At 39.4% G+C, this 25,885-nt stretch overlaps 1 protein-coding gene across 3 annotated transcripts; it reads left to right on the forward strand.

The window, feature by feature from the left end:
- Nucleotides 1-526: 526 nt before the first annotated feature.
- On the forward strand, nucleotides 527-25,049 carry SS18 (SS18 subunit of BAF chromatin remodeling complex). 3 transcript variants are annotated; one of them, XM_081873712.1, is made up of 11 exons: nucleotides 527-718; nucleotides 3,783-3,859; nucleotides 5,174-5,258; nucleotides 11,348-11,501; nucleotides 12,826-13,047; nucleotides 13,961-14,128; nucleotides 14,939-15,043; nucleotides 17,293-17,385; nucleotides 18,092-18,208; nucleotides 22,211-22,344; nucleotides 23,417-25,049. In XM_081873712.1, the coding sequence occupies exons 1-11, from the start codon at nucleotides 650-652 to the stop codon at nucleotides 23,441-23,443; spliced, it is 1,251 nt and encodes a 416-aa protein (XP_081729838.1). In that variant the 5' UTR covers nucleotides 527-649; the 3' UTR covers nucleotides 23,444-25,049. The 3 variants fall into 3 exon arrangements, with proteins under 3 accessions (XP_081729838.1, XP_081729836.1, XP_081729837.1); XM_081873710.1 differs by lacking the exon at nucleotides 17,293-17,385 and having other exon boundaries at nucleotides 574-718; XM_081873711.1 differs by lacking the exons at nucleotides 14,939-15,043; nucleotides 17,293-17,385 and having other exon boundaries at nucleotides 574-718.
- The last annotated feature ends 836 nt before the right edge of the window (nucleotides 25,050-25,885 follow it).

Genomic DNA, 25,885 nt, shown 5'->3' on the forward strand with positions numbered 1-25,885 from the left:
AGTGCATTGAAGGAGACAGCAAAGATCCCACTTGAAACGGGACTGAGGGTTTCGCTTAGACGTGCTTTGCCGCGCGAGCTGGAAGCTCGCTTTGCTTCTCGCGACTTGAAAGGGAAACGCCAGGCTCGGAAAAGAGTGGGCTGGACCAATGATGCGAGGAACACGGGGGGAGGGGGCGGGAATAGATCAACAGAGAACTTCTCTCCCGACCGCCCCCTCCTCTGGGGCTGTAACATTTGTCATCGCTCGAAGGAGGTCGGGTAGGAACGTACCATTGTCGCAGCGAAGGGGTGCGCTCGCTAACAGTCCTCACGGGCGCATTTTCCGGACGGCAACGGGGACCGTTCCGTTTGGAAACGGAGCTACGGGGAGCTGAGTCGAAAGCAGCGCCGCGCCGCCGGGGCACGGTGGCGCCCGATGTCGCCGTTGGCCAGGACTTTGCTCCGTCCCCTCCCCTGTTTTGAGAGTGGCGATGGCTCGGCCCAACGGGTAACCGCTTCCTCCTCCACAGCTCGCTGCTGTTCTTCCCAGGGCTTTGCCGCCGCTGTCGCCGCTGTGGCCTCAGAGGCGGGAGGGGGCAGGAAGGAGGAGGAGGAGCGGGGAGCCGCCGCGGTGCGCGCCGAGGCCCGTCTTCGCGCGGGGGCCCAAGATGTCGGTGGCGTTCGCAGCCCCCAGGCAGCGGGGGAAGGGCGAGATCACGCCGGCTGCCATCCAGAAGGTGGGCTGAGGGGCCTAGGCCGGGCCAGGCTGCCGAAGCCGGGGCTGGGGCTCATTACAGGGGGGGAGGTGAGGGAGGTCTGGGGCAGCTCGGGACGTTGGGAGCCCCCAAAAGTAGTCCTTAGCCGTTTTAATGTGGCGCGTTTCCTTTCTCTTTCCTGTGCCAACACCGCCCCGCTTAATGGAGGGGTGGCAGTTGTGGCAGCCCTGCGAGGTAGGCCGCTATTGTGACTTCCCCTATGAAGGGGTTGACGGGAGGGGTGGAGGTGGCTTGAATATCCAACCCAGAGCTGCACCGACTTTCCACTTTAAATAGTAGTAGTAATAGTAATAATAATAATAATTTATATCGCGCTCATCTGGCTAGGTTTCCCCAGCCACTCTGGGCAGCTTCCAGCAAAATATTAAAGTACAATCATTCATCAAATATTAAAAGTTTCCCTAAACAGGACTGCCTTCAGATGTCTTCTAAAAGTCAGTAGTAGTAGTAGTAGTATTGTGACTTGCATTCGTCGAGATAGGCAGTGCGGTTTTAGTAGTAGGTTTAAAAGTGTGGGATTAGGACCTGGGAGACCAGGGTTCAAATGCCCACTCCGCCTTGATGGCCTCTGAGCGGCCTTGGGCCAGTCACTGCTTCTCAGCTCAGCCGAACTCAATAGGGTTATTTGAGGGTGGGTGAGGGTTAAATGAGGAAGGGGAGAGCCATGGCATGCCACTTGAAGGCCCTGAACGTGGGATAGAAATGAAATAAATGATAATAAATGTTGGAAATCGGGAAAGCTCAAGCAGTGGCCCCACACAACATAATCATGGAGTGGAAGAGACGCGTAGAGCTAAATGGATTATAGGGGAGGGGGAGTGCATTAGCTGGAATTGCTCAAGAAATTGCAGAAAATCTTGTTACATGCATGTGAAAATGTCAGAGATGTCCCACTAATTATAAGTGACTCTCTCTCCTACCTCTCCTCCCCACCCCGAAGGCCCACAGCATCCAGCATGTTGCTAACTCATGATCTACTGAGGGGGGGGGGGCACAAATCATTATTTACTGAGTAATATAAGGTATCTGAAGAAGTGTGCATGCACACGAAAGCTCATACCTAGAACTAACTCAGTTGGTCTTTAAGGTGCTACTGGAAGGAATTTTTTTATTTTTTTTATTTATTTTGTTTTGACCATGGCAGACCAACACGGCTACCTATCTGTAACTGAGTAATATAAGAGCAGGCATTCAGGATTAACGCAGTGGTGAAGGCAGAGTATAAGAGAAATCATAGCTCTTACCTACTGTTTCAGTATGAAAATTGGGGGGCAGTTGATATTAAAAGAACTTGCATCTGGAGGTGTATGTTTCAGCTGAAGTACTTTTATAGTAAGTTAAGTAGTTTAGAAGAATGAAGATTTTAAAGAGTTGCTGTAAGTTAAATCGTTATGCTTCAGGGAAAATGATGGAAAAGGAGGGTGGGCTGGTAATGGAGAGGTTAGTAATAGGGTATGGGACTGTTAAGATGCTAAAGATATATTTGTGATGCAAAAGTACTGTTGAAAACTTGAGAAACCTGATGGTGGAAACACTTGCAGAACTGGAAAGATCACTGTGGAAAGCATATAGATATTATGGTTTCTGGTGTTGCTTAATTCATGGCAGCGGTAGTTAACTAAGAATTTGATGGTCTGCATTCTTTTGAAGACATTGAGGCTACAGTTTTAACACCAATTCATTGAAGTCCCAGAACTGTTTCTAAATGGCTGAACTAGAAGTTACATTTCTTTTTGGGCATGGTGGATTTTTTTAAACCATACAGTTTCATCTTAAGTCGCCTCCTCCCCATCTGCAATATGGAACTAATAAGACTGATCTATCAGTGGTGGTCTCACAATTACAATAAGATAATATATGTGAAGTACTTTCATTTGCTCAAACTGGTGCTTGAGTATTGATTCTGTTTAAGTAAACTACACAGTTTTAAGTTCTATATTATCTCTGATAGCTAACTTCATAAGTGTAGAATCAAGAATTTGATGCTTTTAACTAACTGAAGTAATAGAAGTAGTTATAGTAGATTTTTTTTTGGTCTTTTACAGTGACTGCATAAGACAAGAAAAATGAAGTGTCATAGCTCCAATTGATATTTCTTGAACGCAGAAATTCCTATTTTTTTCCTTCTAAAAATTATGAGTAAATAATTATTGTGGGGGTGGGGAGGGAAAGGAATAATCTATGTATGACTAGGAAACTAAAGTGTTCCAGCAGTTTTACTGCTTCAAAATACCTACGGTAATTGCCCGCACTTATTCAAATGAAGCTTCTTTGATTTTAGGTTGTCTGACTTTTCTAATTCTGTCATTCTAAATACCACTACAGTGGTACCTTGCAAGACGAATGCCTCGTAAGACGAAAAATTCGCAAGACGAAAGAGTTTTTCGTTTTTTGAGTTGCTTCGCAAGACGAATTTCCCTATGGGCTTGCTTCGCAAGACGAAAACGTCTTGCAAGTTTGTTTCCTTTGTCTTGCAAGTTTGTTTCCTTTTTCTCATAGCACGCGGTGTGGTAGCCTTTTTTGAGGTTTTTGAAGACTTTGGTATTTTTGAAGCTTTTCCAAAATCCGTGCTTCGCAAGACGAAAAAATCGCAAGACGAAAAAACTCGCAGAACGAATTTCGTCTTGCGAGGTACCACTGTATTCAAGTTTAAGTATGTTTAAGATTGTGGTAGAACTTGAAGTTCTTGATAGCTAAAAGGGAAACTGGGAAAATCAGTTACATAGTTGCTGTACCCTCCCCCTTATTGAGGAAAAATAACAGATAAATAGCAGTGGTAATGAATCTGAACTCTGGATTCCACAAGAGGGACCAAGAAAGTTTATGATATGGGTTGAAAAGACAGATTGTGACAAAATCTAGCTCCAGTTGAGATCAGTAATCCTGTTGCTATGATAGGCAGCGAATCTGAAAGGAAGAAAAGGTCTTTTGCTAAACTTTCAAAAAGAAAAGAGATTCGGAATAATAGATTTCAGTGGGTGCTTGAATGGATTGACCTTATTGAGAATCTGTTTTATTATTACAGATGTTGGATGAAAACAACCATCTCATTCAGTGTATAATGGACTACCAGAACAAAGGCAAAACTTCAGAGTGCTCTCAGTAAGTTAATTACCTGAATGTAATTCATGTTCACTCTTGCCATGTTCACTTTAACCATGCTCTAAAGTAATGTGCTGTGCACACAGAACAGGTTTTTCAGGTGCACAAAACACATTATGCAAGCAAGTGCATAATCTCTAACTTCTGCTTATATAGCATTATTGTATAGTATTGGTTGGTACAAGTGATTTTTTTTTCCTATTCAGTTAGCTTGTTAGTATATCTCAGACATGTCCAACCGGTCAATTGTGATCAACCAGTAGATCGCGGGAGTGATCCTGGTCAATCGTGGGAATGTTGTCGCCCCCTGGCACTAGGTCCCGCCACCGCCACAGCAGGAAATGCCGGGCTGTACGGGAAGCGCAAGGGATGTTGCCCGGCCTGGCAGTGGCCATGGCAGCGGCAGCTACAACACCCGGGGCAGGGGGGCAGAGACATTCCTTGTCTGCTTGCCTTCCCCCGGCCTGGCTGCTGTGGCAGCCCTGGCACTGGGTCCCTTTGACAATGAGGGGAAAGGTGGGAGGGGGAAGGAGGGAGGGCAAGTGTGATTGGGATCCACATCAGCTGTGTGGCTCCCTTTGACAGGGAGGGAGGAGGGGGAAGGAGGAATCGGGATCCGCATCAAGTGTGCAGCTCCTTTTGACAGGGATGGAGGAGAGAGAGAGAAAGGGCTGGCTGGGGTGGGGGAGAAGCCGACTGGCTTCTCAGAGAGAGAACTTTTTCCTCCCCTTCCTCCCCCCCATTTAAACTCCCCCCTCCTGCGTCCAGTTAGCCACCTCCTTCCACACACGCACCCCACGCACACTCCTTGCCCCTCCAATGACAATGGGTAGATCACTGCCAGTTTTTTATACTGGGAGTGGATCGCAGTCTCTTGAAAGTTGGATGTGCCTGGTATATCTGTTTTGTGACATGCACATACATATGTGTGGGCCATCATGGTGTAAAATTTTGAATAGGCAAATTAAGACAACGGTGTGGTTCCTACAACCAGCATTACCCAAAAGACCTCATTCAACTATCAACCATCTACACAGGAATGTACTTTGGATATGTGGGAATAAGGCTTTTAAGAGCTTTAAGATGTCAGAAGCAGCACCTAGAAGTGGTGCCTAAAACTAATTAATAGCCATTGTGTGGAGACCAAAATTTGAGTATTCTACACCAATTCCTGTTTCTGAGTTGTTTTTAAGTGTAGCCCAGTACAAAGTCTTCATAAGAGGCTGCCATTAGAATAGCTACATGGCAGTTTTTGACAGTAGTGACATGAGAATCTTCAACTTTAAACTGTAAACATACTCTGCTTTTTTATAGTTATCAGCAATTGTTGCATACAAACTTGGTCTACCTAGCCACAATAGCAGACTCCAATCAAAATATGCAATCTATACTGCCACCGGTAAGTACCTTGTAAAGACAATTTTGTGTGCTCTTTCTAATGTAAAAATGTACCTAAAGAAAACTTTAATCACAAATATCTGTACTAATTTTTCTGCATGGCATCTTCTACCTTGTAACAAACATCTCTACCCCATATATCTCTGTTTGCAGTATATTACTAAAATAGAACCTTGTGCCTAACACTTGCTTGATTTCATTGAAAAGGCTGTAATTCTTAATATAAGATCAGTCAGAATTAAAACCAGCCCAATTCAAAGTGCTGATTTTGACTTATAAAGTCTTAAATGGCTCAGGACCGCAGTACCTGAAGGACCGCCTCTCCCCATATAAATGTCCCAGATTCTAAGCTCATTGGGGGCCCTTTTTTGTGTGCTTCCTCCATGTGAGATCTGAAGGGTGGCAACATGAGAACGGGCCTTCTCTGTAGTGGCTCCCCATTTGTAGAATGCTGTCCCCAGGGAGATTTGATTAGCACCTTCACTATATGTTTTTAGGCGACAGGCAAAAACGTTCCTCTGGCTGATTATTATTCCACAGCCTTTTAAATGTGTATGTGGGAAGGGAGATTCTTGTTTTGCTGTTTCGTTTTACTTATTTTTATCCTGTATTTTATTCTGTGATCTGCCCTGAGATCCTATGATAAAGAACAATATATAAATCTAATAAATAAAATAAATAATTAGATTGTACCTTGACTATTTTAGCACAGATTACCAAGTCTCTTTATGGATATGGTACAGTGATACATTTTGTTTTTAAAATACTAACTCAATGCAACTAATTCTTCCAGTTGCTGAAGGGCATAAGGACATAAGAAGAGTCTGCTGGATCAGGCCAAAGGTCTAATCCTCTTTTGAAGCTATCCTAGTTTGGTGGCCATCACTGACTCTTGTGGGAGTGAATTCCATAGCTTAATGTTGTAAAGAAGTACTTTCTTTTGTCCTGTATCTTCCCTGAGTTCTAGTGTTACAAGAAAGAGAGAGAAAAACTTTTCTCTATCCACTTTCTTTTTTTTTTTAAAAAAAGATATTTATTAAAATTTTCCAATTTAATACAAAAAGAAAAAACAACAGACAAAAAAGCAAAAATACACAATTTAAACAAACAAAACAAAACAAGTATAGTTCCCATTTCTTATTTCCATTACCTTATATCCCGGACCTCCTCTCACCTCCCCCTTTTGTATTCTAATTCAGATTCTTAATTCAGCAAATCCTTATTATAACTTAATATAACTTATTTTCGCTTGTTGTTCAACCTTTACATTACAGCTGGTAACCATTTAATTAAAATCCACTTTCTCTGTACTATACTAAATTTTATACAGCTCTATGTTCTCTAAACTAAATAGGTGCAAAGGTTATAATCTTTCCTCAGACGAGTTGCTCCATCAGCTTGATTATTTTGGTTTCCCTTTTCTGATGCATTTTGGGATCTCATGTTAGGATTTTACATGGGGAAAGTAAAGCTAAATTCAAAGGTGTCCTTTTTTTGCTTGCGTAAGAGGTTGCATAACTACTTGCACAAGTGGAAGCATGATAATTGCTATAGAATCTACTTAGCGTAGCATTGCATGAGCTGTAATAATAATAATAATAATAATAATATTAATAATAATAATAATTTTTTATTTATACCCCGCCCTCCCCAGCCAAGGCCGGGCTCAGAGCGGCTTACAAGCAATAATAAAAACAAGATGAATGATTACAACTTAAAAACAAAAATAAAATACAACATTAAAATAATGGAACATTAAAATATTAAAATGTAGCCTCATCGCAGGAGGAGAAGGAAAAGAAAAAAAAAAAGAGGGAGGGAGGGAATCAAATTGGCTCCAAGCCAAAGGCCAGGCAGAACAACTCTGTCTTACAGGCCCTGCGGAAAGAAATCAGATCCTGCAGGGCCCTGGTCTCATGAGGCAGAGCATTCCACCAGGCCGGAGCCAGAGTTGAAAAGGCCCTGGCTCTGGTTGAAGCCAATCTAACTTCCTTAGGGCCAGAGACCACTAGGGTGTTGTTATTTATGGACCTTGAGGCTCTCCGTGGGGCATACCAGGAGAGGCGGTCCTGTAGGTACGAGGGTCCTAGGCCGTGAAGGGCTTTAATACAACTTCTCCAAGCACTTGCAGCTATTTTCCTTCCACCCACAGTTATTTGGAGCCAACCCATTTAATGCAACTTACCCTAATATTCGACTGGTTGAAAATGCCACTTAACACACTAGGGTTGTGCCCTATGGTTTCATAGTACCTCATCACAAACCATTGGAAATTCAGCCATACCAAGAGTTGTTAACCAAAAACACATCACTGTTTTCTATTACCTCCATGCTAGTTTTTGTTGCTAATGTCCCCAACACACCCTTTTCTTTACAGCACAGTGCAGCACCATCAACATCGTCTCCCCACTGCCCCCTCTTTTTCAAAAAATATTTTCTATGGTGGCAGCAGCACCACTGCAGGAAACTTCTCTGGCACCTTGGTTCTTAGAGAAGACCAAAAGCCATTAACGAGATCCAGCCTTTCTGCGCAAGAATGCCTGTGGTGGTACTGCAGTTTGCCAGAGTGGCTTAGAAGGACTTTTAAAACAGAAAAACTAAGCTTTAGAATTGTTAAATCTACCTAGCTGCTGTGGTCAACCAAACACCTAACCACCTTGCCCAAATGCCTGGCTCTGTGAAGGAGCCCTTTTTCCATTCTCAAGAAACTCCCAGGCCAGATAGGGAAGTAGAGATGGTGGCTAGCCAGCTGCCATGGATGAGAACCAAACTCGACTTCCACACGAAGTGATGCCTCCACACACCACCAGCTGGAGCCATTGAGTTCGTAGGTAGCAGGCTGGGCTGGTGAGGGGCACATTTTTAGCCAGTGCCTGACTTGGGCAACTGTTGGTGCCAGACCTGTTGTAATTGGGAGGTGGCTGAAATGGTGCCCTCTAGATGCTGTTGGAGTGCCACTCGCATCAGACTAGAGCATTGGTCATGCTGGCTTGGGCAGTTGATGGGAATTGTAGCCCAAAGCTTCTGAAGAGTACCAGGTTGGCTACTTTTGTTATTCAAAATAAATTTGAACTTTATCCAAATACAGCTTGGAAGACTAATTAGGTTGGCTTCTATTCTCCACCTATAAACTGAATGGGAGAGGAACTTGGACTGTCCCTTCCTCCCACCCTCTTAAATATGCTGCTCTGGCAGGGAAGAAAGGATGCTATTGTGGCTGCATGCCAGCTGCAAGGTGTTCTAGGAATTCTAGTTTTGCCAGTGTTGAGAAAGTTGCACTACACAGTGCTTCTTGTATCTGGTATGCAGCCATAGCAAAATACTAGATGTCTCTACCTTCCTTTGCTGTTGCCACAATTCTTTTTGTGCGGTGGGTGGGGAGAGATGTATAGATGAGTGGGAAGGGAAGGGGTTGTTGGGCAATCCAAGTTCTTTCTGCATGTGAGGAGAACAGTTTTTTAAGACAAATTCCAAGCCTGGCATGGGGAATTTGCCCATCTCTGCTTGCAACTACCTGAAATCTTTCTTGTACCTAGAGTTAAAAAATACGCTTATTGCAAAAGAATTAGAAGTTAGGCAATAAATAGACAATGGATGAAAGAGTGGAAGAAATGTACAGGCTAGGGCTTTTTAAAAATAGCTGAACACCTAAAGAAGAAAAATGAAAACAGATTCCTTTATACTTAGCTGTTTTTCTTTATCGACTTCTTGAAGCAAACAAATTATTTGTTCAGCCATGTCCTCTGGGAAAACCTTACTAATATTTTTCAAACTTAAACATTCTGCTAATGTCTGAAAGAATAGTTGTCTTGACACTTTTATGCAGATGTTTTTCTTAATATAACATCTTTAACATCCATGAATGTCATAGCCTGCTTATTTAGTGTTTTTAGATGCCTTAGCTTTTTGAAAATTGGATCCAAACATGTTTTTCCTTAAGCACGAATAACTGTATTTATTGCATGGTTATACACATGTAAACCAAGTATGATTTTTAAAATGTTTAAAAAAATCTTTATCCTATACTAGAGTTCTCTATTTAAAAGAATTGACATGTACTGAATTGATGCAAGTTTCAGAATCTTGTTTCTCTTGTTCCTGTATTTATCTACACACATTTAGTTCCAGTGTCTTAGTTAAAAGTGAAACTCATAGTTTCTTTCCTGTTATGTCTGCTGCTGGTAATTCAGTAACCCACTCCCTGACTTTCATGATCTGATAGTGGGTACCAAGGAAACTTGAAACTCTTTAGGTAAAGAAGTACACTTAATAATCTTGTTTGTGAAAGATGTGTAAGTTTGAAACCTCAGTCCTGTACTTAGCTGTTCCACAAGAATGGGTATATAGTTTCTTCAGGCCTAATATGCATTTTAGAAATGAAACTTAGGAACATAGGAATCTGCCTTTTACTGAGTCAGAGCATTGATCTATTTAGCTCAGCACTGTCTGCTTTGACTGGCAGCAGTTCATCAGGGTTTCAGGCAGGGGACCTTTCAGGATTTTCCCAGGATGGAGTTAACACAGACAATGACTTCTTTCCAGAACTCTGCCACTATAGGACATGACTAGATTACATGTTTCACTGCCACCCCTGGTGTGCCACATTGACAACATACGTCTTTGGGTGCACGATGCTTCAGGTAGATGTGGTGAAAAAAGACAAGTTTTGGTGGATTAGGTATAATAGAAGATCCAAGAAACAAAATTTAATAGGGGCCAAAACAGTTTGCTATTGTCTCAAGTGTATAGGGCAGTCCAGCTGTCTTTGCATCCCTCGCATTGGCCATCCACATCACATTTCCCATTACCCAGTAGGTTTTTTTAAAAGGTAAGAATGCGTGGGTTTTGAATAGTTTACCGAGGGTATGTGGTCCTCCAACAACCCCTGTGTTCAGAGGCACTTAAAGCTGCTGGGCCAAAACCAGAAACTAAAAAGTATTAAAATTGCAACTACTGCCATTCTGCTGCAAAGGGCAGGGCAGAAAGTCTTCCTCTCTAGGCTTACATTTTTTTTTTAGCATGGTGACTCCCACCACCACTTATCACTTCCACTGCACCATCATGCCCCCGGTATATACAGGGTTTACACCAGATGGTAAGTTTCCCCTGGGAATAGTGTCTCATGATTACTTCACAGGTCTGTTTACACAGCTGTATGATAAGAGCCTTCCCTGTTCGTGGGAGATTCTCATGGGAAGTATGATGGGTAGTCTGTCCTTTGAAGTTCCCTTCTTTGACTTTCCTAGAGGAGACTGCCATGCATTTATATACCTTTATTTTGCTTTCCCTCTAAACTTTTGCATAAAGCCTTTTGCTGATGTAATAGGGGAGTTGATTTTTGAAGATTTTCTCTGTAATTCTGCATACCACCTCACACACCTCTTCAACCCTCCAGAGCAGATTTCCAGGTGGTTGGAAGTAGAGGGGGGAATCAGCAAAAATTGCCTGCTTCCTCTTCTTTGAGTGCAAGAGAATGCTCTTCCCTGAGCAGAATTTTTTTGCTCTATCCTAGTGTCCCTGCGGGAATTTATGGGATGACTTGCTTAATCATAGAATCATAGAATTGTAGAGTTGGAAGGGATGACAAAAGTCATCAAGTCCAACCCCCTGCAGTGCAGGAATCTTTTTGCCCAACTTGGGACTCAAACCCATGCTCCCCGCAGGCACCCTGAAGTCAGCTAGTTCAAGCCCCTGCCACGCAGAAATCTCAGCTAAAGCATCCATGACAGATGGCCATTCAAACTGCGTAGAAACCTCAAATGAAGGAGAGTCCAGCACCTTCCTAGGGAGTCTGTTTTCATACTCAACACTAAAGTAAAATCCTGAATTTATTTTGTAGCAGTTACAGATAAAAAGGTTGACATTCTAAATAAACAGCCTATAAACAGCCTGAATTGTGAGGAGAAAGTCTGTGCTGGAATAGTCATACTGGAAGATAGTGCTGTGCTGCAAAGTCTTACCAGGTATTGAGGGAAGTTGAATATATCAGGAGAAGCAAGGCACATGCTTAAGAACTTGGTTAATGTACCACATGCATATGATGGGTATTTATTGTACTAACTTCTTCTGTTTCATTAAATTGTCTTTCAGCCACCCACACAGAATATGCCAATGGGTCCAGGAGGAATGAGTCAGAGCGGCCCTCCCCCACCTCCACGTTCTCACAATATGGGTTCAGATGGTATGGTAGGTGGGGGCCCTCCTGCACCACACATGCAGAACCAGATGAACGGCCAGATGCCTGGTAAGTTTTTTCTCCAAGAAGACATTAACACCAGGGTTGCTCAGCAACTGAAACAACATGTGGGCTCAAGGGATAGAAGATTGTTGATGACAAAACTGCTTTGAATGCCCCCTGAGTACAAGCTCTCTAAGTTTGTTAGCTACAGAGCTATTGTGACCTGTATTCTGTGTTTATCAGGCTGCCCTTGGGCTTTGATGTAGCTGACACACAGCATTCCTCTGAACAGAACTGGCTAAATTTAGTCTGTCTGAAACCATACAGTTACAGCTGTGTTTAGAAGGCTTTCTGAAGAAAGGTACTGGCCTGTGGTTGAGTAAATTCTCACTGAAAGATTATCTCATGCTATCACATCTAAGTTAGTGTGATATGTAAGAGTTGAAGCTGATGGAAAAGTCACTTAGACAGAAAATCTAATTTCTACTAATCTCTATAGTACAATGGCGGGGTGAGGGCTGTATATCAACCAAGTTGTGTACAATACCTCAACATGATTTTTTCCATTCTAAACTTGAAGTCAAGTTTTTATTACAGAATAAAAGTGTGTGACATGTCAGTGCTTGCAGGATAAAAGCAAAACAGTGTTCCATGTTTTTATCAGTTTTATTAGGCTGTATTTTTCTGGGGAAAGATTGGCAATGGCACACAAAATGTCATTGAAGAAGGAATGCCCACCATTGGTTATTTTTTCATCAAAGAGACCCTACTGTTTGAATACCATAACAACACAAGAAAAGCCATGCTGGATCAGACCAAAGGCCCATCTAGTTAAGCATCTTGTTCTCACAGTGGCCAACCAGATTACTGTGCGAAGCTTGCAAGCAGGATGTGCAAACAACAGCATTCCCTCCACTTGCAGCTGGTATACAGAGGCATATTGCCTCCAAGGATGGAGGAGAATGCAGCCATTGATGGTCCTATACACCATAAATTTGTCTAATGCTCCTTTAAAGCCATCCAAGTTGGTGGCTATCACTACATCTTGTGTCAACAAATTCCATTGTTTAACCATACCACTGTTTTAACCATTTCGGGTATTTATTAAAATGTTTCAAATCTGTATAAATGTGACTTTGGGTCATCAATAGAGTGCTACATTCAGCATGTACAAAGCTTTAGTCAATGTAGGAAATGCTAACAGTGATGCAAAATGTTATTTCTTTTGGAAGGGCAGTATGACTAAATATGCAGGAAATTTCAGTCTTCTAAGTGTGTTGTGTTTAAGTGACAAACCTTATTGAGCAGCCTAGATGATTTCTAAATGAGCATCATAGCTCTGTGATGGTGTGTTTCAAGACATTAATATAGGAATTATTTTTCTTCAAAGGACCTAATCACATGCCTATGCAGGGGCCTGGACCAAACCAGCTAAGCATGACAAACAGTTCCATGAACATGCCTTCAAATAGTCATGGGTCCATGGGAGGTTATAATCATTCAGTGCCATCCTCTCAAAGCATGCCTGGACAGAATCAGATGACAATGAGCCAAGGACAGCCTATGGCAAACTATGGTCCTAGACCAAATATAACCATGCAACCAAATCAAGGTAAATGAATAAATTTCTACTCTTTATTATTATTTTATTGTTTCTATTTAATTAATTTGTATACAACCCTTCATCCAAAGATCTCAGGGTGGTTCACAGCATAAAATTCCTCCTTTTCATCAGATCAGATAAAATGATTTCAAGGTGTTTATTGGGAACTGAGTTATGCTATTGAAAAGTAGAGTTGGTTTCTGATCTTTACTTGTTGAAAATGTCTGAAAAAATTGTTTTTTTTAATCAGTTAAGAGTTCAGAAAAGCAAAGTGAGCCAGACTGAGCAGCTGTGAATCCAGGCAGTTTGGATTTTCCATAGTTTGCTACACAGTGAAAACAAGAAAACAAGAACACAGGTTTTTGTGAACAACTGTTTAAATCATAGCAGGTTTTAGTCTGTAGGTAGGAAGAAGTAGAGTTGGCACACCACTGTGATTATAATAAAGAGAAAAGGTACCTAAAATTATATGTTGACAGGTTTTCCACGTCTTTCACACAGAGGACCTGAAGCAGGGTTTTAGCAAATTGTTAAAGCAAACACAAGGTTGTGTTGCAGGAAATCTTAAATTATAGTCTTCAAGATCCTGTACTATGCTAGGTCAGCTGAAGCCAATGAAACTTTTCTAGCATATTCAACACTTTACAGTATAAGGTTTGGCCATCCTTCTTTTTGAGCAGGTTCTACCTATCCCTATATGTTTTTGTCTATTAGCTACTATATTTTGCATATTAGCCTTAAACTGCTTTGTGTTTATCTTGTAGAAAAAGATTTGCAAGACATTTTGTGTTTCTGGTGCCCCAAAATTGTTATTTGTCAAAGCTGATAATTAGAAAAGTTAATATTTCTTTTTGTTTGTCTTGAATGTAGGTTATAGTTAGAATGAATGCATAAAATGTTGCTATGGCTTTTCTCACTGTAGGCCCAATGATGCACCAGCAGCCGCCTTCTCAACAGTATAACATGCCCCAGGGAGGTGGGCAACATTATCAGGGACAGCAGCCACCAATGGCAATGATGGGTCAAGTTAACCAAGGAAACCATATGATAGGACAGAGGCAGATTCCTCCATACAGACCACCACAGCAAGGTAAGATTCAAAGTTGCCAATTTTACCACTTGATTAATTAACACATAAGAAAAACTTTCAGCTGATTTTCTTACCTACATCCTGTTCTCTCTATATTCTTGACATACATTCTGTATTTATCTAAACTTTTCAGAGAAGGCCACAAAAGTTAAAGTACACAATTTTACGTGTGCACCTGCCTGCTCTGTTTATCATTTCAGGCATAAAAGAGTTAGCTTTTGCAAAGCTTTTCTGCCTCAGAACATGAAGGCAAATCCCCAAACAAGTGGCTATTTCCAATCCTGTACTATTATGTTTTCCCCAAAATAGCACTTCAAGCCAAAAGGTCACTATTTTGGAATTAAATGTTGAAACCTATATTATAAAGTTATATAAAAAAGATAAAACTTCGCTAAAATCTATGTTCAGTATATGGAATACTGTACAATCTGTACTAATGTAGAGTGGAATTGACAAGTTGCACACTAGACAAGATGAGATGGTTTTCAACAACTATCTACTTTTTATTTTCTTTTTTTAAGAGCAACAAGTATGTATATATATATATATATACATATATAGATATTGTCTTTCTGTTTTTAGAAATTTATATTCGCATCATCTTGGGTATATAACTCAGTCAAGTTACTGTGTATATATATAATACATACCTGTTTAGTCACAAAGCATTAAGTGTGCTTTCTGAAACACAGTGACACGGGTGGGGGAAGTCTTAGATGAGGACTGTTTCTCATATTAAACTGAGAAATTAGTGAGCGTGCTAACAGAGAAAATAAGTTATTTACATATTGACTGGTTGTGGTTTTTCAGGCCCACCACAGCAGTACTCAGGCCAGGAAGACTATTATGGGGACCAATACAGTCATGGTGGACAAGGTCCTCCAGAAGGCATGAACCAGCAATATTACCCCGATGGTAATTTCTCATAATATTAATTTTCCCATTTTACATACCTGCCCATTACCAGTTATATATAAAGCTATTTGATGAACAACTTTTAGCAACTGATCACTAGAACACTTCTTATATTTACTAAAGCTTGTAAGTTCAGTAATCTGAAACCCTACGGATAACTTTATTTTACAGCTCACTCAAAGTATAAGCTTTGTAACTTCAGTTCTAGTACCCTGATACAGATTTTATCAGAATTCCCTCTTTTGGCTCAAGATATATTAAATTCTTCACTGTTTGTAGGACACTTGATGCAGTCATGTATTATGTCTGCTTTTCAATATCATTTTGCTTATAAAAAGAAATTTTAAAGCTCAATACTTACTTAAGAGCTGTTAACAAAACAACCAATATGCTTTCAAAGTCTTTTCTCTCTGTGTTTTAAAGAGCAAGCTGCGGTTGCAATTACTTTGACCCAGTTCGTGGCTGCATTCTATGCTTGTATTGCAGAATTCTAGATAACTCCATTTTTCCTTTTTAACATTTTTCTGATTTTGGAAATCACGTAATTTTTGGAAGTACAAATTCTGGCTCTTAGCATTGTAAAATTTTCTCTTAAATTAGAAATTCTTATCGTATATTATAGGGAAATGCAAGGATGTTCCTCAGGAAATGAAATTTTTAAATTCAATTTTAATGTATGGCAGTAAAGACAAATTAAAAATATATTGATGGATTCATTGCTGCTGTAAGAGCTAACATGACACTTTGTACATTAATTTGTAGCACACAATATAATACCTTTTTCAGAGCAACTATTGGTTGCAAATTAATTGTGTGGTGTGTGTTTTTTAACGTGTTCAGATAGAATTTGCTGGTATTTTACCACATTTTTATCATTCATCACCATCATATTCATGGTTTACTTAATCCACATGTCAGGAAATCAGATTTCCACACCCCTAATTATGGTTCAAGTTAGAGCCAGTTTTATAACATGTAAAAGTATGGTAAGGCAGAGTCACACAAAAGCACGCTTTCAAATTCTATCAATCACTGCTACAACTTCCCCCTTGGAAGTCATACTGTGTCTTATCTGGCTGCTAGATGTTATGCACAAGACCAAACCAAAAGTGTAAGCCGTCAAGAGAACTTGAACTATAGAGTGGCTTATAAATGGTATAAAATACATAAAATTATCTTTTCAGCTGTGGCATAGGTAACTTTTGTGAACATTTTCTAAAGTCCATTTGCAGCTAGATGAATTAGAGCCACTATGTTCTGCTCTGTTCTTTTCTGTTTGGCAAATGCAAGAGTTGTCTTGTATAACATGATCTGCAAATCATGTCTTTAATTATGAAAAGGCATTTTTAACTGACAAAAAGTAGCAGGATATGGAATATGCAGTTGATTAAAATTTGGGATGCCTATGATCAGGAATGATTTTATATACAGATAGTAGCCACAAAAGTTGAAAGCATTTTGAAAAATGTAGTACTACTTTTTAACTAAAAGAAGCATATTATTACTGACCATGGTCAATATTACTTAATGAAGTAGATTTCTAATTACAAGCAGGAGAAATATGTGAGAACTTAAAGCAAGCATCAGGTAGGATGTTTCTTTTACCAACTGGATCCTAATGGCAGGTGTCCATAGCATTTACTCATTGCGCTTACACGATAAAGGAGAATTTGGAAGGAAAGCTGTCCTTTCTCTTGTGTCCCATCCCCCCCCCCCAAAGGATTGCTGTGGATAATAATTATATTGGGGCAGGGGAAGATAAGTATTATTTTTTAGATATGCCATACCAAAAAAAAGCAATGAAGTTTTTTGGAAGTTCCTTGTAGTGTATGCTGCTTTTAGCAGCATATGCTTTTGAATTGGAAATCAGTAGAACAGGTGTATGATAATTGGTTTCTTTGTTCATTCTAATTAAATTCAGGTTATTTACATGTGAAAGGACTAAATGCTTTTATTTTTATAAAAAAAGACAAAAGTACTCCCCACCCCCCCACAACAAAGATGATCAGAAGCTTAAGACTATCCCTCACTGTGATGTTGCTAGAACTACTTCATTAGCTGACTTTTTCATATCACGTGTTAATTCCGTATAAAAGGAAATCCTATTGGTAAATCCTTCTAAATCAATTTGAAGGTTCTTTTTAATGTATTTCCAGCTGACACTGATTTTTCAGTAAGTTGAAAACTTCTTAGGATTTTCATTCAGAGGCCATTAACGTTTCTTCCTGTCTCTTGTCGAATTGATGTAGGTCATAGTGATTACGGTTATCAGCAACCGTCGTATCCTGAACAAGGCTACGATAGGCCTTATGAGGATTCCTCCCAACATTACTACGAAGGAGGTATCTATATACCTTCACACACACATGCGCACATACATTCCTTTTCCTCTTCCCTTCCACAAAGGAACAAAATCTTGCACAACATAACCTATTTCCTGCCCATGCAAAGCTCTTGTAGACTACTAGTCGCTGGCTGTTGAGAACTGCAGGGAACTTGAAGCATTCAAAATAGTTTCTTGCAACATCTAAACCTTAATTTGTCATTTCTAACAGCAGTAAAATGACTAAAACACCGTTAGCATCTATTCAAATCGTACCTTTTTATTTAAACATAAATCCATTGGTCCAGTTGTATATTTTGTGTGTATGTGTACATACAAATATAGTGCCATTAGGAAACAGCTTGCTGATTTGTGTAGTTAGTTTGTGCTCTGTAGCTGTCTTTAATTTTGTCCTTTTTTTATTTATTTAGCATAGTCATGGCATTATCAAGTCATGACATCACGTTCCAGTAAACTTAATGCTCATTTGGCAGAGATGCTGAAAAATGCTGCAGTTTAGCCTTGCAAAATCTGGCTTTAACTGCAGTTTGTTTGGCCTAATTCCTTCTGTTTTGGTTTGTTTGTTTTCTTGGTTTTGTTCAGTTTTTGAGATCAAGACTGGATTTTCATTTTGTTTTTGTGGTGTTCACTGTGCATATTAAAACAAGTGGGGAAAGAACTAGAAAAAGTGCCTTTAACTGTCCTTGCTTCACCTCATGTTTCAGGAAATGCGCAATATGCTCAGCAGCAAGAAGCCTACCAAGCACCGCCTCAGCAGCAAGGCTATCAACAGCAGCAGTATCCAGGTCAGCAAGGTTACCCTGGGCAGCAGCAAGGTTATGGTGAGTAAATATATAGTCAGGGGTATATAACCTATGGCACTATATAGTTGAACTTCAACTCCCATGAGCCTTGGCCATCATAGCCAATGGTCAGATAGGAGGTGAAATCCAGCCATTTTTGGAAGGCTACAGTTTCCCCATTACTGGGCTTTCTGCTTTTAGTTTACTCCTTTATCCTTTTGTAGCTGTCTGTGGAACCAAAATGTCAATTTACCAGAAGCAATAGAGCATTTATGCACCAACAGTCACAGAAGGTTCAAATCCACAGGCAGTTTATAAAGCAGGATTATACACACACTCCCCATGTGACTATGGAGAGAGGATGGGGAGTTTTCACTTCTGTTATTAAACTAACCAGTAAACCATATGCCTTGAAAAATTTGTTTTCAGATAACACTTCTCCACTCTGTTAAAAGTAACATTTGAAAGCAGCAGTTTCAAAATCATTTTTTACATCCTTTGGCTCAGTTCCCTTCCTACACAGTAATTGGGAAGGACGTAGGTAGAATATGCCTAATACACACATTTGAATTGCCATTATTTGAAAGTTAGTCTTGTTTATTTCTGTATAACTTCCAAGTGAAATAAACTCAAGATCACAGCCTTCACGGTGTTAATTTAAAACAATATTTTTGGTCTCCTATAAGTTCTGAAATTGAAACAGACTGTGATAGAGTGCATTTGTGTGTTTTATCTTTAGCTTTTATTCAAATTGAGCAACTCTCAAAATCAGTGTTTCTGATGTGCCATTTTTTCTAATTTCAGCATCTCTTAATATTTTCTACAGCTTTAACCTGTTTCGTACATAAATAGAAAGATCAATGCATAACCTTGCTCTGAACCATTTTGCAATATGAAGTAAACATAATATAGATATTTTCATCCTCACTGAATAAGTGCCTAAGATGCAGACTGCAATCTGTGCACGCAAACTGAAGGTCACTGAAGTGAAGCTTCTGTGAACAAATTTCTGCCTGGTTAAGGAATTCATTGGGTTGTATCCAATGCAATATTCGTACAAGGATGCTTATATAAAGGGAATTCTGAAAAAAAACACCCTTCCCACTGCAGCCCCTTTCACCCTTGAAAAACTTTTCAAGACCCAGTGTAGTGTAGTGGTTAAGAGCGGTAGTCTCGTAATCTGGGGAACCGGGTTCACGTCTCCACTCCTCCACATGCAGCTGCTGGGTGACCTTGGGCTAGTCACACTTCTTTGAAGTCTCTCAGCCCCACTCACCTCACAAAGTGTTTGTTGTGGGGGAGGAAGGGAAAGGAGAATGTTAGCCGCTTTGAGACTCCTTAAAGGGAGTGAAAGGCGGGATATCAAATCCAAACTCTTCTTCTTCTTCTTCTTCTTCCCAAGACAAAGGCATCAGATGCCATTGGGGGCACTGGCATAGAATTGGGCAGAGGTAACTTGCACTCTCCCAAGAGTGGCTGGTTTGGTGTGGTGGAGCTGCCCTCCTAACACAGCTGTCACTTCCTTCTTACCTGAACAATGCTAGGGCAGGGTGGGACCATTGGACTGACACTGCCAGTGTGCCTGCACAGCCCTGCCCCTGCAGCATCTAGGTAAGTGGCAGCAATACCCACCCTGCTGTTGTCTCCTGCTCTTTCTGATATCCAGCCTCCCACTGCAGCCCTCTTGCTCCATTTACCAGGCCTCAGGAAATGCTTTTCAGGGGGCTGCAGTAGAAAGGAGAGAGTGGGGAATTTAATGTGTGTAAGCATCCTTTTGTTCTTACAGCATTGAATGGACCCGACTGGTAACAGTCCGTGTTGCCTATTAAACAAACATGAGGCTGCCTCAATTATACCGGATCTAAAAATAAGGGTGTTGTTGTTAGTAAATTTTTATACCATCCTACATCCAAAGATCACAGGGTGCTTTACAGTATAAAGTTGTAGGTCAAGGATGATGGGAGTTATAGTCCAGAAACATCTGGAAAAACAGATTCCCATCATTCCTGAATACCAGCTGGAGCAGATGCTGCTGCGGAAGACCAGTACCTTCTTAAACTCAACTTTAGATAGCCTTTGTAGTGTGACTGCTATATAATAAACATTGGTCAGTATCCAGACTACTGCAGTAGTAGTACTTTGTGCCCAAGAAGGCTTTTAGCAGGTGTTCCTTGAACACCAGTCTTTCCTTCCACATTGCTGGCACCATGTCTAGTTTTGAAACATATGGGACTTCCAAGCGTAGTTTGCGATATGGCATGAGAGTTTGCTGTTCAGAGGAAAGTTGTCAGACACCATGCTGAGCATCCATTTAGGTGTCTTAAGGTACACCATTGAAGTGATATCCTCTATAAGGCAAATAGGACAAAGTGGGCAAATGCTGTCATCTCTGGAAAGCCTTCCCTCTACAGCCCTTGTTGTTGCATTGGCAAGCAGTGTTCAGTAGTGTACTTACGTTCATTGTGAGACTTGAATTTTAACTTAATTTCTAGCTGCTGGATTCCGTCCTAAACAGCATTGTCTTTTAAACAAGCCAATAACATAGTTTTATTTGAAATGTTAATATTACTGTATTTGAGAGAGACTAGATAAATCAGTGCTCTGACCCAGTATGGAGGCCAAATACTGTGGATGTAAACCACACATTTGCAGCTTTTGTTGAACAGACTTCTTTAAGCAGTATGTATTTTTTTTTTCTGGGTAGAGCAGAGAGGATATTGGAAGGTATCAGTGTCTTTCACCAGTGCAAAATGACAAATGTATCAGCTTGTAGATACATACTCACTATATGATATGTAACAAATATGCTTCCTAGTGTTGGATCAAGTTAAGTTAATAACTGCGTAAATAGACTTGGCTATATACTAGAGTTCCCCTACTGATTTTTAGATATTCATAGCTCTTTTAGTTTAATTGGATCCTGCAGAGTCTTTATAGGAGGCATCAAAGAATTTGGACACTAGATCCCAACAGCTTTGTTCTAATGTTTTTCCCCAATTGTAGAACAAAGAGATTCCGCCACCAAAAGCTATTGAAAAGGCGGATAGATTGGAAAGTGACAAGTAAAGCTTTGAAAAGAGTTTCTTCACTTGTCTTTGGTGGGCATCTATCTGGTAGGCTCATACCCACACTCTTACTGCCTGCCAGAAAGGAAAAACAACAGGGTGTATTTATTAAGGGGGGTAAAGGGTTGTATTCTTTGTACTTTTTTCCAGAGTTTAAACAGAGGGACATGGTAATTATAATTTGGCTTTGTTAAGTCACTGCTATGAGCTCAGCTTAACAAAATTGTCATGTTTGTAAAAGAAGAAAGATAACCATATAAAATGACTTGTATCTTTCAAATCTGGATAGCAGAAATTATTCTTGCAAACCTGGAGTTATAATATTATGCAAGGAAGAGTCACGAGCTTTATATGATTCATGAGGAAAGGTTGCATCTTTTAGGCTTTCCTTGTTTATAGAAAAGGTGAATAAGCAGGGACATGATAGAGGTGTAAAATTATGTGCGGTGTGGATAAAGTGGATAGAGAAAAGTTTGTCTTCCTTTCACATAATAGTAGAATTCAAGAGTATCCAATGAAGCTGATTGTTGGAAGATTCAGGACAGACAAAAGTATTTCACGTTGTATTTAGTTAAACTACAGAATTATCTCACTTAAAAGGTAGTGATGACCACTAACTTGAATAGCTTGTAAAGACGATTATACAAGTTTATGGAGGTCAAGGCTAGCAATGGCTACTAATCACAATGACTTTTTTTTACCTCCACTGATGGAGGCAGTAAGCCTCTGAATGCCCATTTTTGGGAATCCCATGCAGGGAAAGTGCTGTTGCACCCAGTCCTGCCTACTGGTTTCCCCATGGCATCTAGTTGGAAATGTGAGAATGGGATGCTGGATTAGAGGGCCCATTGGTGTGATCAACAGCCTGTTCTGACTTTTTGAAAGAAATGGTTTGATGATTATGATTTGTTTCTGACTTTGTAGTTTTAATGTTTGAGTTGATCCTTGTTTAATTTTGCTCTATAAAATATTTCAGGTCCTTCTCAAAATGCTCCAGGACCTCAGTATTCCGGTTATCCCCAAGGGCAAGGGCAGCAGTACGGAGGATATCGGCCTACGCAGCCTGGGCCCCCACAACCACCACAACAGAGGCCTTATGGATATGACCAGGTGCCGTTTTTGTATTCCCATTTTAATATTTTAGCTTTCAATTTGTCATTTCAGGTACAAATTATTATTACACATTTCAGTTTTCAGTCTTTGCAAGCTTATAGTTTGTCCTCTTTAGCCCTCTTTGAAAGAACAAAGTTAGTGTGCATTATTGTTCTCTAACAAATGCTCAGCTGTGCAGTGTGCCATGTAACCCTCTGTCCTGCAGTGTATGCAGGTTGGTTTAATGCAACACCCTTCTAGCTTTGTCTGTCTTCTGACTTTTATAATATTTCCAGGCTACAGAGAATCAAGAGGTGCAACTCTGCTGTTTTATTTATTTAAAAATCATTTCTAGTCAGCTTTTACAAAACACTCAAAGTGGCCTGAGTAAAATTAAGAATACAATTTCACTAAAACAATACATTTAATTTAGCTACTGGGCTTTGGTGCTGTTCTTAGATACAGGTTGTATCCAACTTGCATTTTACTCAGTGTATACGCATTGAAATTAATCAAGTTAGTCGTGTTCATTAATTTCAACTTAAATTACTCAGAATAAACCCATTGAAATTAATGGACACTACGTTATGCCCATTAATTTCACTAGGTCTGCTCTGAGTGAAACTTAGTTGAATGCATCCCACAGGGTCTACTAATAGAAATACTTTATTGTCACTGTACCACTTGTTTACAGCGAGATTAATTATTTATATATTTATATATTTATATATTGTATTTTTATTTTAATTGTAAGCCACTGTAGGAACACTGTAGTTTTGAAGGTGCAGGGTTTAAATATGGTGAACAAATTCAATCTGCTGGTTTTGTTGGAATGTCAGAACAATAAGTTAAAGTCTGAAGGTCTTTATTGCCAGTTCCAGTTTCTAAGAAAATCAATAGTGTCAAGTTTACAATTGAAATTTTGAAACAAATCCCATTTGCCATTACTTTAGCTTTAGAAGAAGTGAAAGTTCAGGGGTATGTGCAAGTCTAATGACTTTGGGACATATTCCAGGTGTGTTGTCTTGTTCTAGGAAAATAAGGAAACCAACAGTATATTTACATTCATTCTCTCCCTCTCTCTTCTTAGGGGCAGTATGGAAACTACCAACAATGAAAGAAAAACAAAAAACAGGAAATAACCAGTAAATTTTAGCAGCTGTATTGCCTCTTCAGTATTGTGGACATCACCTTTTGAAGAGAATATTCTAGTCTATCTAGTTTGGGAAACAAGAGAAACAGAAGAAAAAACAACCCTGCATTGTTGATAAATGGCTGCTTTTCAGTATATTGCCTCTCTGGACTGGTTTATAAACAAAAGTGATAGTCTTTCTAAAATAATTTTGCATCTGTACTCTAGATGGCAATATTGGACAGAGAATACTCAATTTTGCAAGGAGCTTAGAACTGTACATCAAACAAACTGTTACAAGCTGAAATGTGTGAACAGCATTGTATGTTTATGAAGGTTAAGGGAATTTGATATTTTTCCACAGATTCTTTTGTAAGGGGAAGGGGAAAATTTTTACAGCAGCAATATTTTATATATTATGTTTTTCATATGGAATATGCAAGGCAGTACACTACGCACTGGGCAAGGTCAGAAACCCATATAGATTGGCACATGATGCATTCTTTATTGTGTTAGTCTCATTGTTGTATGAAAGAGAGATGCTCAACATACAATCTTGACAGACTGGTATGCAGAATTAATACCCCATCTATTTAATGACAGGATGATCATGGACAATAACACAGTCTAGTATAAAGAATTAATTTTTAAATATTTTGTGCAAAGCTCTTTTGTAAAAATGGTTTCTAGCAGTGGCAATTTTCTGTAATATTATTATTTTGGTAACAGGAAAATGTTCAGATTGGATTTGTAAGTGTCTTGTAATGGTTTCACATAAATCAAGCTGTGATCTTTTTCTGATTGCAGTAACAAGGAATTTTAAAAAGTGTTCATTTAACCTGGCTTGAATATACAAAGTATTTAAAAACAAATTATAGATAGGTTGACATGTATTTTATTTCATAAGTGTATTTAACTTTTAGTAGGATCATTTCTATGTAACAAAAATAGTATAGGCGCTTTTGTAAAACTCTTGTCTAAACTTTATCATATGAGAGTCAAGAAAGAAGGCATTTGTTGTTTTATGTCCATTTTCATACTGGTTAATATGAGACCAAGACCAAGTTCTAGTGAGGTTTTTTAAAATGCCAAACTTCATTGTGAACTGCATTAATTTTTAGTGTTGCGTGTGAGTTAGCCATCACTTGGATTAACAGCAGAGCCATAGAGAACACAAAACTGTTTGAGATCAACCTGCAATTGTTTTCTCAGGTGCATCACCATAGAGTGTGTTGCACAGAAATACATGCATTTAGGCTGTCTTGGTAAATATTTTTAAAAATATAATTAAAATTGGCCCAGGAGTTAGATATGTTTATAATGTGTTGCTATATTTTTACATGATAAGCTGTACCTGAATGCATAAGACATAAAAAGATGCATTCCTCCATAATTTTAAATTCAGAACAAATTTCTTTTTTATATTGGTTGCAAATTAAAATCAAGTTTTGAACTGAAAATGTGAGGAACATAGGTATGAACTAAATGCTCCTAGGTTCTGTGCCAATTTCCCACCACTGTGTACTTCATTGCTATTTAAAACTCTCCTCCATCAACTCTTAACAGAAGAATAAATTATTTGTGATTTTAATTTTTTCATTTGCTCCTTTAAATTAGATCTGTTTCACTCTGATATTTCATTTGCAAGCATGCTGCAGTTTTTTATTTTGTAGTTGTTGGTGCAGGATAACCAAATAGTATTTGTATTCTAGAACTTTATCAAAATTCTCTTCCCATAGCCAAGTTAATTAGAATTAACTGTTCAGTAATCAGTATGTTGTTGTGCGTAGGCTGTTTGTTACAAAATTCTCTCTGAAAATGATGGTCCATGAGACTATAATCAAGATGACTGAATTAGATAAATGAGTTGAGACAAAAAAACATGCTGAACCCAACCTGCTATAGATATGTTATCTCATTTAAAATAAGCTCAACTGACATTAAGAAATAATTTGTCTTTCCAGCCGATCTTCTGTTGTCTCACTCTCATTTTTAATGGAAACTAAAATTGCAGTTTTAATAAGCAGAATTTCCTCCAGGGTTTCTCTCCAAGGGAATAATGCATTTTCAAGGTTTAATTGTTTTATAACGGTCCTATTTTGTAAAAGTTTTTAATTGGTGGTGACAAACATTACCTTATTCCTATGATATTGTGTTAAAACAACAACTTAGGAGATGGCTTCCCTTTGATTATTGGCATTTTGTTTAATGTATTTTGAAATCTAAACGAAGTAAAATACCAAGAGAGAAGAATACTGCAAAATGACAAGTGTGATAAACGGTTGATGCAAGTGGCTATTCTTTAGCAAATGAAAATCCAACCCAAAATTTTCTGGCAGGATTGGCAGAAAAATATAAATTACATAATTATGGGCAGAGGAAATTAATAGTAGCATATAATTCGGGGGGGGGGTCAACAGAAGTATA

This window comes from Podarcis erhardii (genome assembly GCF_964252035.2).
Source record: "Podarcis erhardii genome assembly, chromosome: 8".
Classification (NCBI taxonomy): Eukaryota; Metazoa; Chordata; class Lepidosauria; order Squamata; family Lacertidae; genus Podarcis; species Podarcis erhardii.

What these genes read in the sequence shown, in the direction of transcription:
- SS18 (XM_081873712.1), top strand. Translation starts at nt 650, where the DNA reads ATGTCGGTGGCGTTCGCAGCCCCCAGGCAGCGGGGGAAGGGCGAGATC. An exon ending in GATGAACGGCCAGATGCCTG is followed by an intron (nt 11,502 to 12,825) that starts GTAAGTTTTTTC and finishes TTTTCTTCAAAG; the next exon opens with GACCTAATCACATGCCTATG. An exon ending in CCAGCAATATTACCCCGATG is followed by an intron (nt 15,044 to 17,292) that starts GTAATTTCTCAT and finishes GAATTGATGTAG; the next exon opens with GTCATAGTGATTACGGTTAT.